The sequence below is a fragment of the Amblyomma maculatum genome, chromosome 6 (assembly GCF_055883805.1).
Source record: "Amblyomma maculatum isolate TAMU_Amacu chromosome 6, ASM5588380v1, whole genome shotgun sequence".
NCBI lineage: Eukaryota > Metazoa > Arthropoda > Arachnida > Ixodida > Ixodidae > Amblyomma > Amblyomma maculatum.
In genome coordinates this window covers 16608075-16623626 of record NC_139349.1, presented here as the reverse complement: position 1 = coordinate 16623626, position 15552 = coordinate 16608075, and the positions used below count along the sequence as shown (strand labels likewise).

The following is a 15552-nucleotide window of genomic DNA, read 5'->3' as shown; positions in this document are numbered from 1 at the left end:
ACGACAAGGAACGTAGTTTTTGATGTTGTTCTTACAGAACAGTTTCTTTCTAGCCTCATAGCAATCGGCAGTAAGCGTCTTCGGGAATACAGCGATGTGGAACTCGCGTCTAATTCGCGTGACTGCAGCGCACGCAGTAAGGCAATCGCCCCAAACTAGAAGTCGCGTACCTTAGCCAAGCTCCGGATCAAAACAACTTTCTCTTCAACTTAAGCAATCTGCAGATGTGTATAGCCTTTCACTGTATCCATGCTGCTGCGCTACTATGAGTGATAATGGTAATATTACAGCGATAGAAAAGTTGAGATGCCTCAGTTGAGCTACATTAATGAAAGCAAATTGAAATATGAGATTGTTCTTTTTTTTTTTTGTGGTGGTGATGCGAGGAGGGGGAGTCATTTTACCTAACAGCTAAACGCCCAGCCGTAAAATATATAAGACAACAGAATATGTTTTGCAGTCTAAATAGGATTTCTGTGTGGCGTTTGGCTGTGAAACATAATGCCAACAAAACTTTCTTTAATGACATCAAAATCTTATGTAGTTACAACGGAGAAGTTCTACAAAACTACCGACTTCAGAAACATACTACAGAAAACTGTAGAGGCCAGATTACGAACAGCTCTCAATACAAAACTATTCACGAACCGCTCATAATGACTCGGTAATAGTGGTCAGCCCCGGCGAACAGGAAGACAAATAGGAGCTGGGCACTGTGATCGTTTCGGGGATGTTTTCTTTTATTGACCGCTGTACATAATATGGTAAAAAAAAAAAACAAAAAAAAAAAACAAATTCTATTCCCCAACACAAGAGCCTGGAGTAGCCGAATCGACATAATATTGTGTAATATTTTGGCACGGTTCCGTACTTTGTTTCGAGAACGTTTTTTCTAGCATTTTGCAAAACCAAAGAGTACCTTCTAAGAAAATCTCTGACGGCTAAAGAGGAAGGGAAAGCATTTCTAATAGGCACTAGAGGGGAACGCTTCAAACAAAACGACATCGCAAACTACAAAAACAGCGCGCGTCGCTCTGAAAGTGACAATGCTGTGCGAAAATGCTTTCGGGAAGCGGAATTGCGCGCGTAGAAGCCGCAAGGAATGAAGCGTTCACAACTGGATTTGGTTCGAGATTAGTTTAATTACAGCAGTTTGTGCAAAACATTGGCCGGTATAGAGAACATGGGAAAATGTCGTACTAAGGCGAGCAGAGAACGTGCCCTGATAGATTTATAGGCATCGAAAGAGGGACATATCTGATATCAGTTCTGCCGCAGTTGCGTTAGGGATAGGGGACCCTAGGTATGAGAGCTTGTCTTGCGCGGATTTTCCCAGTCACGCATTTTCACTACTTTTTATTTTTGAGCATTCCTACCTACGATGAGCTTCGGCTAACCGTGGTGCGTGTCTGCATGGCGGCCTTGTCGGTGAGGAAGGTCTGCACTGTCAGCGGACTTCTTTGTTTAGATAGAAGAATCACACACTGCCGTCGCTTTATTGAAAAATATCCTCGACTCTGCCCGCCAGCCGCATTTGGTGGGCAATTAGAGTTCAGACTAGTCCCTTTCCGAACACGATACCGTTAGAAGCCCCGTTATCCAAAAATTCCTACGTTTACGGCATTTCCAGCAAAAGATCACGTGCATGCCTCTAGGGGATGTTCACAGGCAAATACCTTGACCAAGCATTGATTAGGTGGTGACATGTACGATGCGACGAGACCAAGTTACATGGTCTAGTTGATAGGAGCGGCCAACTTGGGTTGCACCTTTGGGATGGGAGGTTCTGATGGTAACCGATCTCTCCGGGACCATTTTATCCCAAATCAGGCTAGCTACACCTGCACCGCGCAAGCATTGTCTTATGTTTTAGTTAAAGTAAGGCTTTACATCTATGTCTGGTGGTTTTCCACACAATGTGGTAGTTACGAAACTTGCGACTAATGCTAGTGGGTATAATAAAGGGGTTGAAACTAAGTAATTAGATAGTAGCAAAGGGCATACACGCGAACGAGAGTTCACAAGGGGACCCGGAAACAGAAGCAATTAACTATGTCGCGAATTACGCTTTAAACCCTGCTTCAAATAAGTAGACGCCCTACAGAAATACAACTCTACTTGAAATAAGAAGACGCTCAGCCCATAGCCTCCCTATTGACGGCTATGCTCAGTCAGCAAGCACGCACGTATTGTAAATTATCAGGGACGAAAACCTGACTCGTGGCTTTCCTCGTTGGGTGATCGCGTCTCAGGCACATGACAGGACGCTGTCGTGCAGACATGTTCTGGACAGCGGCATCTGGGGCTGCATTCCTGGCGACATCGAAGCCAGTGTAGGCACCAAGAGCTGCCAGTCTCACCTGTCACTTCATGTAGTCGAACACGTCGGTACGTTTTGCTCCCTTGCTATGCCATTCCGAACACGTAACTTGCTGCCAAAACAAAGGAACGTTTTCCTGACGTCGCAGCTCTTCCCGTTTTAGACAATCGATGTGTCTCTGGCGCCGCAAAGAGGGAAGGGGCCAGTCGGTTCACCACACCTGCGATGCTGCTTTTTTTTTTTTTTCGTTATTGTTGTTTGACATCACGTGCATCAACCCCGTTTCCACCACTGATATCAGAAACCTGCCCCGCCGGGGTGGCGCAGTGGTTACGACGCTCGACTACTGTTCCCAAGGACGCGGGATCGAATCCCGGCCTCGGCGGCAGCTTTTCGGTGGAGGCGAAAAGCAAGGCGTCCGTGTGCTGTGCGATGTCAGTGCACGTTAAAGAACCCCAGGTGGTCGAAATTTCCGGAGTCCTCCACTACGGCGTCTCTCATAGCCTGAGTTGCTTTGGGACGTTAAACCCCACAAACCAACCATATCAGAAACCTGGCTATATCGCCATTCAATACAAAACGACGGTAACCCGTTCTACTCTGTGTGGTGGTGAGAAGATAAATTCTTGAAGGAAAGGGGGGCGGGGGAGGGGGGAGAAGAGGAGTCCTAAATTTCCTCCGCGATAAATTAATCTTTTGTTTCTGACCCTTCAAAGCACTTTGTATATAACTATGTACAGTGCAGTCGCAGCTTCATCAATAAATGCGCATTTTATCTAGCACCAATTTCTTTCCCTTTCAGACTAACTTAGCGTCCTTTACATTTAGTGTATGCCGCCTCTTTATGTCAGCGACTAAGCGAGACTTCTCGCTGACAGGCTATGTCCCAGTTTGGCCTTAGCTAAGCTTGAAGGTCAGACTGACGACGCGGCTTCTTTTGGTTTCTACTTGGAGCAATAGAGTCATCGTTCTAGAAGCGATCCCTTCACCAGTGAGCGGTATAGAAGGCTTACTCACGCATGTGGGGCCCCTATCTAATACCCAGAAATGTGGCGCAACAACACAAACACAAGCAAAGGGACACAACACACGCGCACACTACCAACTTGTGTGTGTTGTTGCGCCACATTTCTGGGTATTATGCAGCACCAACTAGCCCCTCAAGCTGTTATTTTGTGCCCCTATCTAAATTGCGCGAAACCTACTGCTCTCCTCGTGACGAAAAACCGCCGCTGAACCCGTGCTTGAGAGGGAGCTTTCAAGGCAGAGCCAAAATCCTGCCGGCGAAAAGATTTCGGTGGGGCGGGCTCTTCCAGGACGGAGGTCAGCGAAACCGCAGGTTTCTATATTTTCCATTCCCTTTCACACACCCCGCAGCGGCGGTTCAGAGTTATTACCTAAATCTTCAGGTTGCAAGCGCCGCTTCGTGAGGTGTGTTAAAAACTGGGTGTTTGCCGTATTGAAGCGATTTCCCCCAACGAGGGGCTGGTATCGCAAGACTCCCTTTTCATGATCTGCGTTTCTACCTACGTGGCGAACTACATTCGCTATTCTTTCCATGCGATGCACGCGTCTCATTGCGGAGATGCGCCTCACTCATTCATCCATATCATCGAGAACCTAGTTTTGTAGCTCGACGTGGTGTGACGCTGCAACCTGGCCACTCACCAACCCACTTACTTTGGCTGCCAGCGCTCGGTGGAAGAGGCGGTCCGAATGAGCCGCAAAACGCGTTCAGTTAGCTAGGGACTTTTTTATTCGATGGTGCTTGACATAAAAGCTTAATTTTGATGCATATATGATGTTCGAGTGCTTTAAACGACTTTTTTAAGCTGGACGCGCGTCTGTTTATAGTCCTGCCCTTCCAATCCCGGCTTCAGGAGTGTTGAAGAACTTTCTCTTTGCAGGGCACGGCTACCTCTAAAGCACTTCTTCCCAGTGACAGCAGAGTTATGCTCGTCTTGCCATAACCAAATGCACAAATCATTCAAGACTATGGATCAAAATAATCTGCAGTCGCATTTGAAAATTATGTGCAAGCTGGTCCTGCACTCTTACTTCTATCAGCCGAGTAAAAAATTATGCAACAAAGGTTGTTCTTGGCGACGATTCCTTGTCAGGACGAGGCAGTCTACCACTGGAGTCTCCCGCGATGCCGTCGCACCAATGCCTGAGCCGGCGACGACCCTATTCTCCGTGCTAAGAAGTTAAGTAATTTCTACAGTAAGAAGCGGCACAAAGCCTTCTACTCGATTTGAATTAAGAGTTTAAGTAAAACAGGCGTATTTTAATGGTGAAGTGTTTTTTTTTTTTTTTTTTTTTTTTTTTTTTTTTTTTTTTTTTTGCCGACAGCTTGACACAGGTCGTGAAATTTCAGTGCGCATGCCTCTCTCCATAGGAAAGCCAGCAGAACCGGTCGACAGTGTAATTTCCTGTACAAGGTGCTTCCACTATAGCAGCGTATACAATAGTAGCCACAACATATCTTGCCGCAGCGCGGGCCCGCCTACGCTGCATTATTCTTTCTTCCGCCGTGGCCTTTGAACGCACGGTCGGCTTCCTTTGATCTCGGCGCCTATATGACCGTGCATGGATATGTTGCAGGCTATGCCTAGACAAATGGCGCTAATGCAAACTGCGCTTCTAGAGGTCTAGATTCGGAAAACACGCCGCAAAATGATGGACGCCTTGTATGGAGTGCATACATGTAGTGTTAGTTTATTGATTTGGCGGTGAATGATAGTGTCATGGGTTGCCTGATTGATCGCCTGATGATTAGTGAACGAAGTCAGCGAGGTGTATAATAATCTCGTGCGAACATCGCTAAGTTTTAACTTGTGTGATGGAGCCTTTAGCTCGTACTAGTACGACATCGTCTTCTGAAATTGCACCAGATGCGCGCATTAGTATCGGAGCTTCATTTCAGTGTGTTTCTTCTCGCGAAGGTGGTCCTCGACTAGAAGTGATACTCGTAAAACGGATGCCGACCATTCTGGCGCAGAAGAAAGCTCAGTATGAGGCAGTTAAACGGCAGAATCAAAGGCGGATGCCGAGTTACGAGCATTATAAGTGGATCAATGAATTTGCGCGCTTTTGCCTCTGTGCACACACGCTTTCACGTTTACTCTTAAGGCGAAACTTGAGCGTTCCTATACTTTTGTTTTTAGTATACTTCTATTATTTATCTTTCTAGTATGTCTCTTGAGAGACACTTGCATGCGATTGTGTTTCTGATAAATCAAAACAGAAAAATATTTGCCATATCTTCAGTGTTTGGCCACGTGGCTACAATATCCGTTTTCCATCAGCTGTTTATGCTACTTCTAGCTCTGTTGTTGCAGCCCTGGCCAATTCATCCGAAGTATTCAAGGCCGCAGCTCAGATGCACCACAAATACGAAATCAGTGGCGCACTCATGTAATATCTTACAGGGACCATATAAAACATTATTTTTGCACCCTTCAGCCACTTGTAGCAAAATATCAAATAACTGCTTTGAAATTTTACGTGTGTACAGGACGCACCCATCATATACCAAGGGAACGTAGATGTGAAGAGCGGCTGGGCCTTCAATATTCATAATGTATTACGCCCGTTGAAGAAAACTGCGAGTATACGGAGTGTTTCACGCAATGTAACTATAAGGATTTAAAATGCGGTGCAGCGCACCGTAACGAAACTAACGATATATAGTTTGTCGTCACTCAGAGCTCCTCAAAGCATTTCTTGTACATTCCGCTCAACTATTGAATACATGAAAAATGTTTAATAATCAGATTAGGGCTTTTTTTTTTTTTTCAGAAACAAAAGATCGAGTTTTTTGTACCAACACACCTCCTATGTGCATGTTCATTTTTTTTTCTTTAGCATTTAAGAAATACCAGTGAAACATGAAATAACGCCATGAGACTATGTTCATGTGTGCGTTATCATGTTGCAACGATCCCGTTTAGAACGTAACAAAGGTGCGCTCTGGCCAACCCCAAGTGAACGGCTGCTGTTCTCTTCGGTGAGCTGCGCAGCGTTAGGAATAAAGAAAAAAACTGATAAATTATGGAAATGATATAAATAAAGGGTCCTGTTTTGAATTACATATCTTCAATGCTTTTTCTTCGTTTTTGTTTTGCTTTGTCAGGGGGTAGCGCAGTAAAAGCTCTACATGCCGATCATTTACCCCCCTAACTAGGCTCGCACGTTCCATGTCCTGGCAAAGCTCGCTCAAACACTTCCAAGATTGTGCTAACAGCGACGTCGCTCAATCGCGTCGTGACGGGAAATGCGCATGTTTCTTAGATCCAAAATGCGTTTGGCAACGCTAGCAGAAGAGCACAGTCATAGAATTTTTTATACATTTCTAGAGCTCTCTTTAAATGCCGGGAAAAAAACGACAACGTAAGAGGTACACGGTCGTCCACTTCTACCTTGAACACCGCTCTGCGTGGCCAGCGCTCCGCGGAGCGCTGGCCACGCAGAGCGGTGTTCAAGGTAGAAGTGGACGACCGTGTACGTTGGCAGAAAAAAAAAAAAACTGGGCCTGTTGTTCCTGACCCCTGTCTACTTAATAAAACGCATCCCAGTCTAAGCTTAATAATACGTAACTGATTGAAAAAACTATAAAAAATGCTGAGAAGCGCTGCATAACGGCAAACAATACGTTATTGGTTTCCCTTAGCTGAGGTGAACGTTCATTTTTTTTTAATTGTTTGCTCAAATTATGTGAAACACATCGTATGTGGTCTTTCGGCCCCAGAAAGAATTATTGGGATGCGCGGGAGAGTGAGAGGCCAGGCGAAGTGCCTACAAGTTTGCGGCTTTCAAACGGAAGAATATCTTCAAAATGCCGCTGCGTTGTGACAGTGTCTACGCAGAATATACGGGCCGACGCTTCAGAGGCTAAAGCCGCGCCCGCATGACGCGTTGTTTGCACGCACAAAAATGTCGCTTGCGAAGCTTACGCTGCCGTGCCACCGAACTTTTGCCATCGCGCGTGTTTGTCACCCTTGAACCCACAATTTCAGACTTCAATGGAGCGTGGCATGTTTTGGCTGAAAGACCCGGTTGATGTTCCTATCCGCACGTGGAATGAACCAAGACTCCACTTGGTCGATGGTGCTTGTTGTCGTGCACTGCTCAAGACCAAGACGAATGCGACTCAAGAAAAAAAGCGGCAGATGCTCCTCGAAAGAACCCCAGCAGCAAATCACTTCGAGCAATTCTCGTGAATAATCCCCTTGAACAAAAAAAGCGGCAGATGCTCCTCGAAAGAACCCCAGCAGCAAATCACTTCGAGCAATTCTCGTGAATAATCCCCTTGAACCTGCCAGCGCAGCAACTCAGGGTGTAGCAAATGAAATGGAGATCAACACGGCTTAGTCAGACTAACCAGCCCGAAGCGCAATTACAGTAACTTAGAGATGATAAACGAACAGCCTGACTTGCCGACAGACACGCGAAGCTGCCCGAAAAGGCGGTGCACACGTGCGGAAGAACACAGAAAATTGTGCCCAAAAGAAAAAAAAAATAAGCCGCCGCTCTGACATCCTTTGACATAGTTTGTGCATCCAAGCGAATCAGGTTCTACTCTTCGCTCAATCACTAATATTAACAGGCTGGCAGAATTCGATGCATCGCAGCAAACTATGGATGCGACGGAAACGGCACGCAATGCTCTTACTCTGTTTCCAATAGCGAACAGACTTGATAAACCAAAAGTGCTCATGTGACGAGTTCTGTGCTTCTGCAGTCTTTTCGTCACAATTTTGATCAACGCGCTTTCCCATGTCGTACAGGAAACAAGGTTGTCGCAAGAAGGGAAAAAAAACCAACTTTTGTGCAACATAACGGGCTTCAAGTCAACCTTGCAACAGTACATTGTAAGGCTGATCTTAGAACAGTACATTGTAAGGTTGATCTTAGAACAGTAGTAGTAGTAGCAGTAGTAGTAGTAGTAGTAGTAGTTTTTGTTGTTGTTGTTGTTGTTGTTGTTGTTGTTGTTGTTGTTGTTGTTGTTGTTGTCGTTGTCGTTGTCGTTGTCGTTGTCGTTGTTGTTGTTGTTGTTGTTGTTGTTGTTGTTGTTGTTGTTGTTGTTGTTGTTGTTGTTAGAACCGCTGCAAATGGTATTCACAATCGTCGCCGGCGCCTATTAAAATTCAAGCATGTTACAAATGTTTGTCGTGCTGTCGTTTCTGCTTAGCGTGAACGTAGCTGAAATGCAGATCACTTTTAAAATACACTGGTGCTCTAACCTAAGTAATGAAAACTACCGTTCCGATTCACTACATTCACAGGCAGTGTCGCCGCCGCGCGGCAGCCCTTTGTCTGCCGCTTTCGTTCATTCATTCTTCCATTTATTCTTTCATTCTCTCATTCATTCATTCATTCTTTCTTTCTTTCATTCATTCATTCATTCATTCTTTCTTTCTTTCATTCAGTCTTTTTTTATTTATTTCATTCATTCATTATTCATTCATTCATTCATTCATTCATTCATTCATTCATTCATTCATTCTTTCTTTCTTTCTAAAAACGGACCATGTTAATCGCTCTAAAATGTTTAGAGGTACTTTTTGGAATTATCTGCGCAACATATTAATATATATGACGAATGTGGGAAAGAAAAAGTACCCAATTATGGACAGAGTGGCCGTTTTTCTTTTTGTTTTTTTTTTTTGATGGAGATGAAAATCACTAAGGCGCCCGTGTGCTGTGCGATGTCAGCGCACGTTAAAGAACCCCAGGTGCTCGAAATTTTCACAGCCCTCCGCTACGGCGTCTCACATAGCCTGAGTCGCTTTGGGAAGTTAAAACCCCATATATCAATCTATATGAACAAAAAACTAAAGTTATCGCACTTTCTTACATACAGTGTTCTAGGAGGGGATATTCTGGAACACTACACTTCTACAGCAGTGGCCGAAATGTGCGGCGAAGGTTGATAGACGAGGAAAACTATCACATATTCTGACTATATTTTAGCTAAAAAGTGACTAGATATTGAAGTGAATTAAAAAAATTTCACTCTTAGGTTAAGACAAGATTACCAATCTCACTACATACGGATGAAGTAGTCAGAGCAGCTTAGGATTTCTACAATTATCTATACAGCAGCCGAAGTAACCAGAACGATAAAGAGAGTGGTAGTACAGCAGAGCAGTCAGACGTTTCGCCGGCAAATGTCTAAGTTAAGGAAGACTTGGAAGCAATGAAAATAGGAAAAACAGCTTAGGAGGATTAGGTTACTGAAGATTTGTCGAAGGACGCTGAAGAGATTGTTCTAGAAAAACTGGCCACTCTGTAGACGCAGTGTATGAAGACCTCGAGAGCACCGGAAAGTTGGAAGAACGCCAACTGTATCCTAATTCACAAAGGCGGGGACACCAAACACTTGCAAAATGGATACACTATGAGCTTACTATCACGACGTGCAAGGTATTTAATAAAGTAATATTTAACAGGATTAGAAAAAAACCTTTAGAATACCATCAACTGAAGGATCAGACAGGCCTTCGCAAAGGCTGCTCGACTCTACATCATATCCGCGCTTTCAGCTAGGTAATAGAAAAATGCTCGGAATATAACAAACTTTTATTATATCATAGACTGCGAGAAAGCATCGGACTCACTCGAAACCGTAGAGAGATGCGAAAATTGCAGAATTGGAGTTTAGATGAACCACATGTGAAAGTACGGGGATGTATATCTATAGTGGCTGCACAGCAACCATCGTTCATCTTCATAAAGGAAGTAAAACACATTCTCGTAAGGAAGGGTGTTAGGCAAGCAGACACGATCTCCCAAGTACTATTCATCTTCAGAGACATAGTGTTCAGAGACAGATTTGTAACAGTTATGGATAAGTATCAATAAAGAATACCTTAGTAAACTGGTGCTACTGTCGTGATAAGTATATCAGGTGACAAATCGAAAAGGAGGATAAATGACCCAGACAGGCACTGGCGATTATAGGCCCTAAAATTAATATGCAGATGACTAAAGTGATGTCCAACATCATCAGAAGGAAAGAACTGTTTACGATAAGTAAAGAGAGGCTCGAAGTTGTAAGGAAATATACCTGCTTCGAGCAGGTAGTGATCGCAAATCTGGGCCACAAAAGTAATATCATTAATATTAATAATACGAACATGATGAAGCGCTTCTGATAAGTACACTCAGCTCATTAACGAGAGCTTTAAAGTATCCCTTAAGAGGAAACAATATGGCGGTTGCATGTTACCTGTGCTCACCTATGGGGCTTCTAGAAACGTGGCGGCTAACGAAAAAGGTTCAAGTTGAATCTAAGAGAGCGCAGAGAGCTATGGAACGGAAAATGACAAGTGTAATCTGAACAGACAAAAAACGTGCAGATGGGTCAGGGAACAAACGCGAGGTAATGACATTCTCGATGAAATTAACAAGAAGTTAGGCATGGGCAGGTCATGTAACGCGAAGGCAAGACTGACAGACTGACCGACAGCGCTGAAGATTGGCTATGGTGACAGACTGGATTCAAAGGGAAGGCAAGCATTGCTTGGTGTGGCAGAAAGTTAGGCTGAGCAGATGAGATTAGAATGCTTGCGGTGGACAGATTTTGCGGACTATAAAAAGCATCATCAGGCAGCTCAGCGCAACATAAATATTTCAGGTGTGCACTAATTATGTCTCCTTACGTGAGAAAATGTGAAAGCACTGCGAGTTTTGGGCCTAGTTCGGTAACAAGCTCGTTCCGCGTTTTCTTTCTTTTAAGACATGTACATGTTTACTTTTACTTTACTTCCTTCTCTTTTTATCAGTGTTATCTTTTCTAACTCCTGTTTTTCCTTGCTTTCACCTTTTGTATTCTACTGTAGATTTTGTTTTATTTTAGCTTTTGCGTTTTTACTTCTATGTCATTTTTGCTTATTTTACTTTCTATTACTTTCTATCAGTCTTTCTTGCTTTTCCCCTAACGACCTCCAGCGTCTTTATGCTAGTAGCAGAGTTATGGACACGTTCGATTGAAGTCAGCGTAGAGTAGTGGTCACCGCGCTCGGCTGTAACATGAAAGGATGGGGGTTCATGTTCCGACGTGTGACACAATTTTTTTCTTATTAATGATTGACATCAGAATGTGCACATGCTCTGTTCACAGGTGTTGTCCACAGCTACTTGTGGCACGCTCTGATGACGCTTCTTTCTCGACTCACAAGGCAAGAAATGCTTTCGCATTAAACGCAAAAACAGCACGACGGCCTAATAACCCATCGAGCAGCCATCTTAGATTTTCAATGGCGTATAGGCCACGGTGTCTCAGAAGCATTGATCATACCCAGTGCGTCCATCCTGGTCATCTCATGCGCCAACTGCGGTTAATGCGCCTTTGGACATTAATGTAGAAGGGCCATAAAGAGAAATGCCAAAGGTGCCGCTCCGCTCTCTTGTGTCGAAAGGTGAAATTTTCACGACGTAATTCTACTGCGCCACAGAAAAACTCTAGCAACTCAAAGCTGATTCTTCTGCAAGATTTCGCTATCATAGACAATCAGTTCAGCTCAGTTCAGTCGTTCAGTCGTGTCCGACTCTTCGTAACCCTATGGACCATGTCACGCCACGCTTTCCGGTCTCTCACTATCTTCCTAACATCACATAACTTCATCTGCAGTGCCTCGAGGATGCCATCTAACCATCGCGTTCGCTGCTACCCCTTCTCCGGCGACCATCAACCTTTCCCTACATCAAATCTTTCTCCAGCGACTCCTCTCTTCTCATCAGATGACCAAAGTAGCTGAGCTTTAACTTTAGAATTTGACCCTCCAATGAGCAGTCAGGGTTTATGGTCGACAATATCGATTGATTTGATCTTCTAGAAGTCCAAGGAACTCTCGAGAGCCTTCGCCAGCACCACAATTCAAACGCGTCAATTCTTCGGCAGTCAGCCTTTTTTACAGTTCAACTCTCGCATCCATACATCACAACTGGAAAGACCATAGCACGAGTTATACGGATCTTGGTTGGCAGTGTAATGTCTCTGCTCTTTACTAGGCGGTCAAGGCTAACTATTGCTCTCTTTCCCAGAAGCAGGCGTCTCCTAATTTCATGGCTGCAGTCTCCTATAGAGAGCAACGAAACATGCTTGGAGGCTCTCGTTTCTTTCGACTGGTCCTAGCTTTTGGCGCAAGCAGCGCGCGAGGAGCGGATCAGGTGCTCACTGTTCGAAGCAGTGTGCCGCCGTGAGGACCCATTGGTCGGCGATGAGGGCGCCTCCGCAGAGGTGGATGGTGCGCAACCCGCTGCGGTACTTGATGCCCACCTGCCACGGGTAGTCGCCCGGCTTAGACGCTCGGCCTCCCACGATCCGGCCAAGGGGACGAAGCGGACGCATTCCGCACTCTGAAATTATAAACCGAGAAACACTGCAATGCGAGCTCACTGAAAACAGGAACCCCCCGCATTTTTACAAGCTTACCCATCGCCCCAAGGATAGGCTATCATGCTGTTCGCATAAACTTTAGAGGAACCAGTGGCATACGATCAATATAGGCGCCGCTGACTACACGACCTGTAGAAAGGCATTTCTGCGCCGCTGCTGAATCTAGACTGTTGCGCTTGTATCGGCACTTTTTTTTTACCTTCTTATAGACTAGTATTTGACGACAGAGCATTCTATCACTTTGGCCCAGATGAATTCTTAACACTCATCTAGTGACTATTACGAGCTCGAAGCCAATATAGCTGCGGTGAATTGCTATTCTTTCCCCGAATTTTTTTTTTATCGCAAGATGCAAAGTGCTGACTTTTGCACAGTTTACATTACCGTGTACTGCTGCATATTGCATTGAAAATTTAACGACTGTGTCCTACGGCGCGAAGGTCGCATTATCGTATTTTTACCAAAGGTAATGGAATGCTTCCATGTCAACCCTCTCTCAGGTTCGGACCTGTACACGTGTTTTCGTATGTAGCACGTTCTTTTATGTCATCATCATCATCATCAGCCTGACTATACCCACTGCAGGGCGAAGGCCTCTTCCATATTTCTCCAATTAACCCGGTTCTGTGCTAGCTGTATCCACTTGGCCCCTGCGAACTTCCTAACCTCATCCACCCACCTAACTTTCTGCCACCCCCTGCTACGCTTTCCTTCCTTTGGAATCCAGTTTGTTACCCTTAGCGACCATCGGTTATCCGCTCTTCGCACTACATGTCCTGCCCATGCCCATTTCTTAATTTCCACTAGAATGTCAGTAACTTGAGTTATTTCTCTGACCCACTCTGCACGCTTTCTATCTCTAAATGTTACCCCTACCATTTTTCGTTCCATAGCCCTCTGGGTTGTCCTCAACTTAAGTAGAACTCTCTTGGTTAGCCTCCACGTTTCAGCCCCATAGGTGAGTACAGGTAAGATTCAACTGCTGTACACTTTCCTCTTGAGTGATACCGGTAAGCTGCTAGTCATAACCTGCGAGTGCTTGCCAAATGCGCTCATTCCAATCTTATTCTTCCCATGGTAAGAAACTTGCATAGCGCTCTATGGTGACGACTAGCGAGGCAGGGGTTTCTTGGCACCGCCGTGCCGCCCTCAGAACTATTATAAGTGCTAAGACATAAAAAATTTGATGTTATAGTGACATATGCTTGGCACGGATTTCGAATCGGTTTTCTTAGAAGAAGAATCGAAGAAACAGCAGACGAAGTTAGCGCTGCACTGATAACTGCTGGGGTTCCGTGAGGCAAAAAGTTTGAGCCTTGCCTTTAGCTGATGACATAAAAGGAAGACTTCCTTAATGAACCAGGGAAAACTGCAGCACAACCGACTTCACCAATGAGCACGCGGGCTTTGTTGACGCCATTGATCAATACCTCACGCCGCCATACTATTTACAATGAAACCCTGTCTATAGTTTTTTATGTGTTTCTTGGCGTCCTGGCTACTTCGAAAGTGCGCGATCTAAGAGCAGTGGAGCGCATTCTGTTAATTCTAGCAACAGTCGCCGCACTGCCCTCAGCCTACGATGGCTGCCTTTCTCAGTGTGCGCAATAAAATACGGCACGTTTCAGGAGTAAACGGAAAGAACCGTCAGAAAATATTGAGCTATAGGTACTTCCTGTTCACATTTGCTCCCATTCTTTGCCTATTTTGTGTCAATGGCCGTGGGTTATGCCAATAATATCAAGTCAATGCGGTTTGCTTGTCAGCCGTATGCGGATCCTTTACGTCCCCTGTAGACATCCGCAGTCTAATGTACTGCTCCTAAATTACCCCTCTTCATGAATGCATGCATGCTGTGTATTATTTTTACCTAATGCCTGCATAAGGCCTAACACAAGTAAAAAGCACCAGTAAGAGAGCTGTATGCGCTTGATTCATTACGCCATTAGTAGGCATCCAGCGATGATGCAGCGTGTACGACATGTCTGCTTGGAGCAATCGCCTATTATCGGCGCCTAGGTGCAAGCATTTGCTTTATATTTCATTTGCGTTCCAATTGTGTCTCGCCTTCCAGGTGCGGTTGTTCTGTCACATGCAGCATTCGCTTGGGTAGGCATGGTTGCGGCGAAGTACCTATTCTTCCGATTTCTTTTTGTCTTGTTTTTTTTTTTTTGTTGTTGTTGTTACTGGAGATAGTGCAGGTATATCTTACTGAAGCAAACGCTTGGGCAGACGTGGTTTCTGCGATTAGCCTTTTTATCTTTTTCTGGTGGGTATGTGAGGTACATTTTGCTACAGCAGTCGCTTGACCGGAGTTTGTGTTGCAACGCGTCCATTGGTTCGATGTTTCCGTCTGCATGCATTTCAAATTTATTCTGTCTGCATACGATAGTGACAATGGCCAAATCGTTCTCGTGTGTCGACGGACGGATGGACACAAATCTGTGCGCTAATGCAATGAAAAATGTAATCACTATATGTACTCCTGAATTAAAACCCAAAACGGCTCAAAATGTGAAAACAAGGATTCTCTTCACGATATACGAATCCAGAAAGTTGCAGGGGAACTGTAAGCGCTCCACTCCCCGCTGCCTGGTTACGTTTTGCAATGAACGTACTACATGCTAGCATCCTTTATTCATAAAATTACTTGACCATCATGCTGATTGCATTGCATCACTGGACCCCAGTGGTGCTGAACACGTACATTACGTGAGCGGAGGAGCAGTTAAATCCGAAAGGTGAGCGTGGGCTATTCTTATTACCATGGCGGCTGAGGCTGTCTATTTTGCAAATGCGCTGCGGTCGCTTGCACGTTCGTTGCAAC

General features: G+C 44.9%; 1 protein-coding gene across 1 annotated transcript in view; it reads right to left on the bottom strand.

The window, feature by feature from the left end:
• LOC146185166 (transmembrane protease serine 2-like) overlaps positions 1–15552 on the bottom strand; it is a 55438-nt gene that overhangs the window by 27590 nt on the left and 12296 nt on the right. The window contains exon 2 of the mRNA XM_084605484.1: positions 12505–12685. Within this exon, the coding sequence (XP_084461610.1) occupies positions 12505–12677 (173 nt within the window). The 5' untranslated portion in view covers positions 12678–12685. The remainder of the gene's footprint in view (positions 1–12504; positions 12686–15552) is intronic.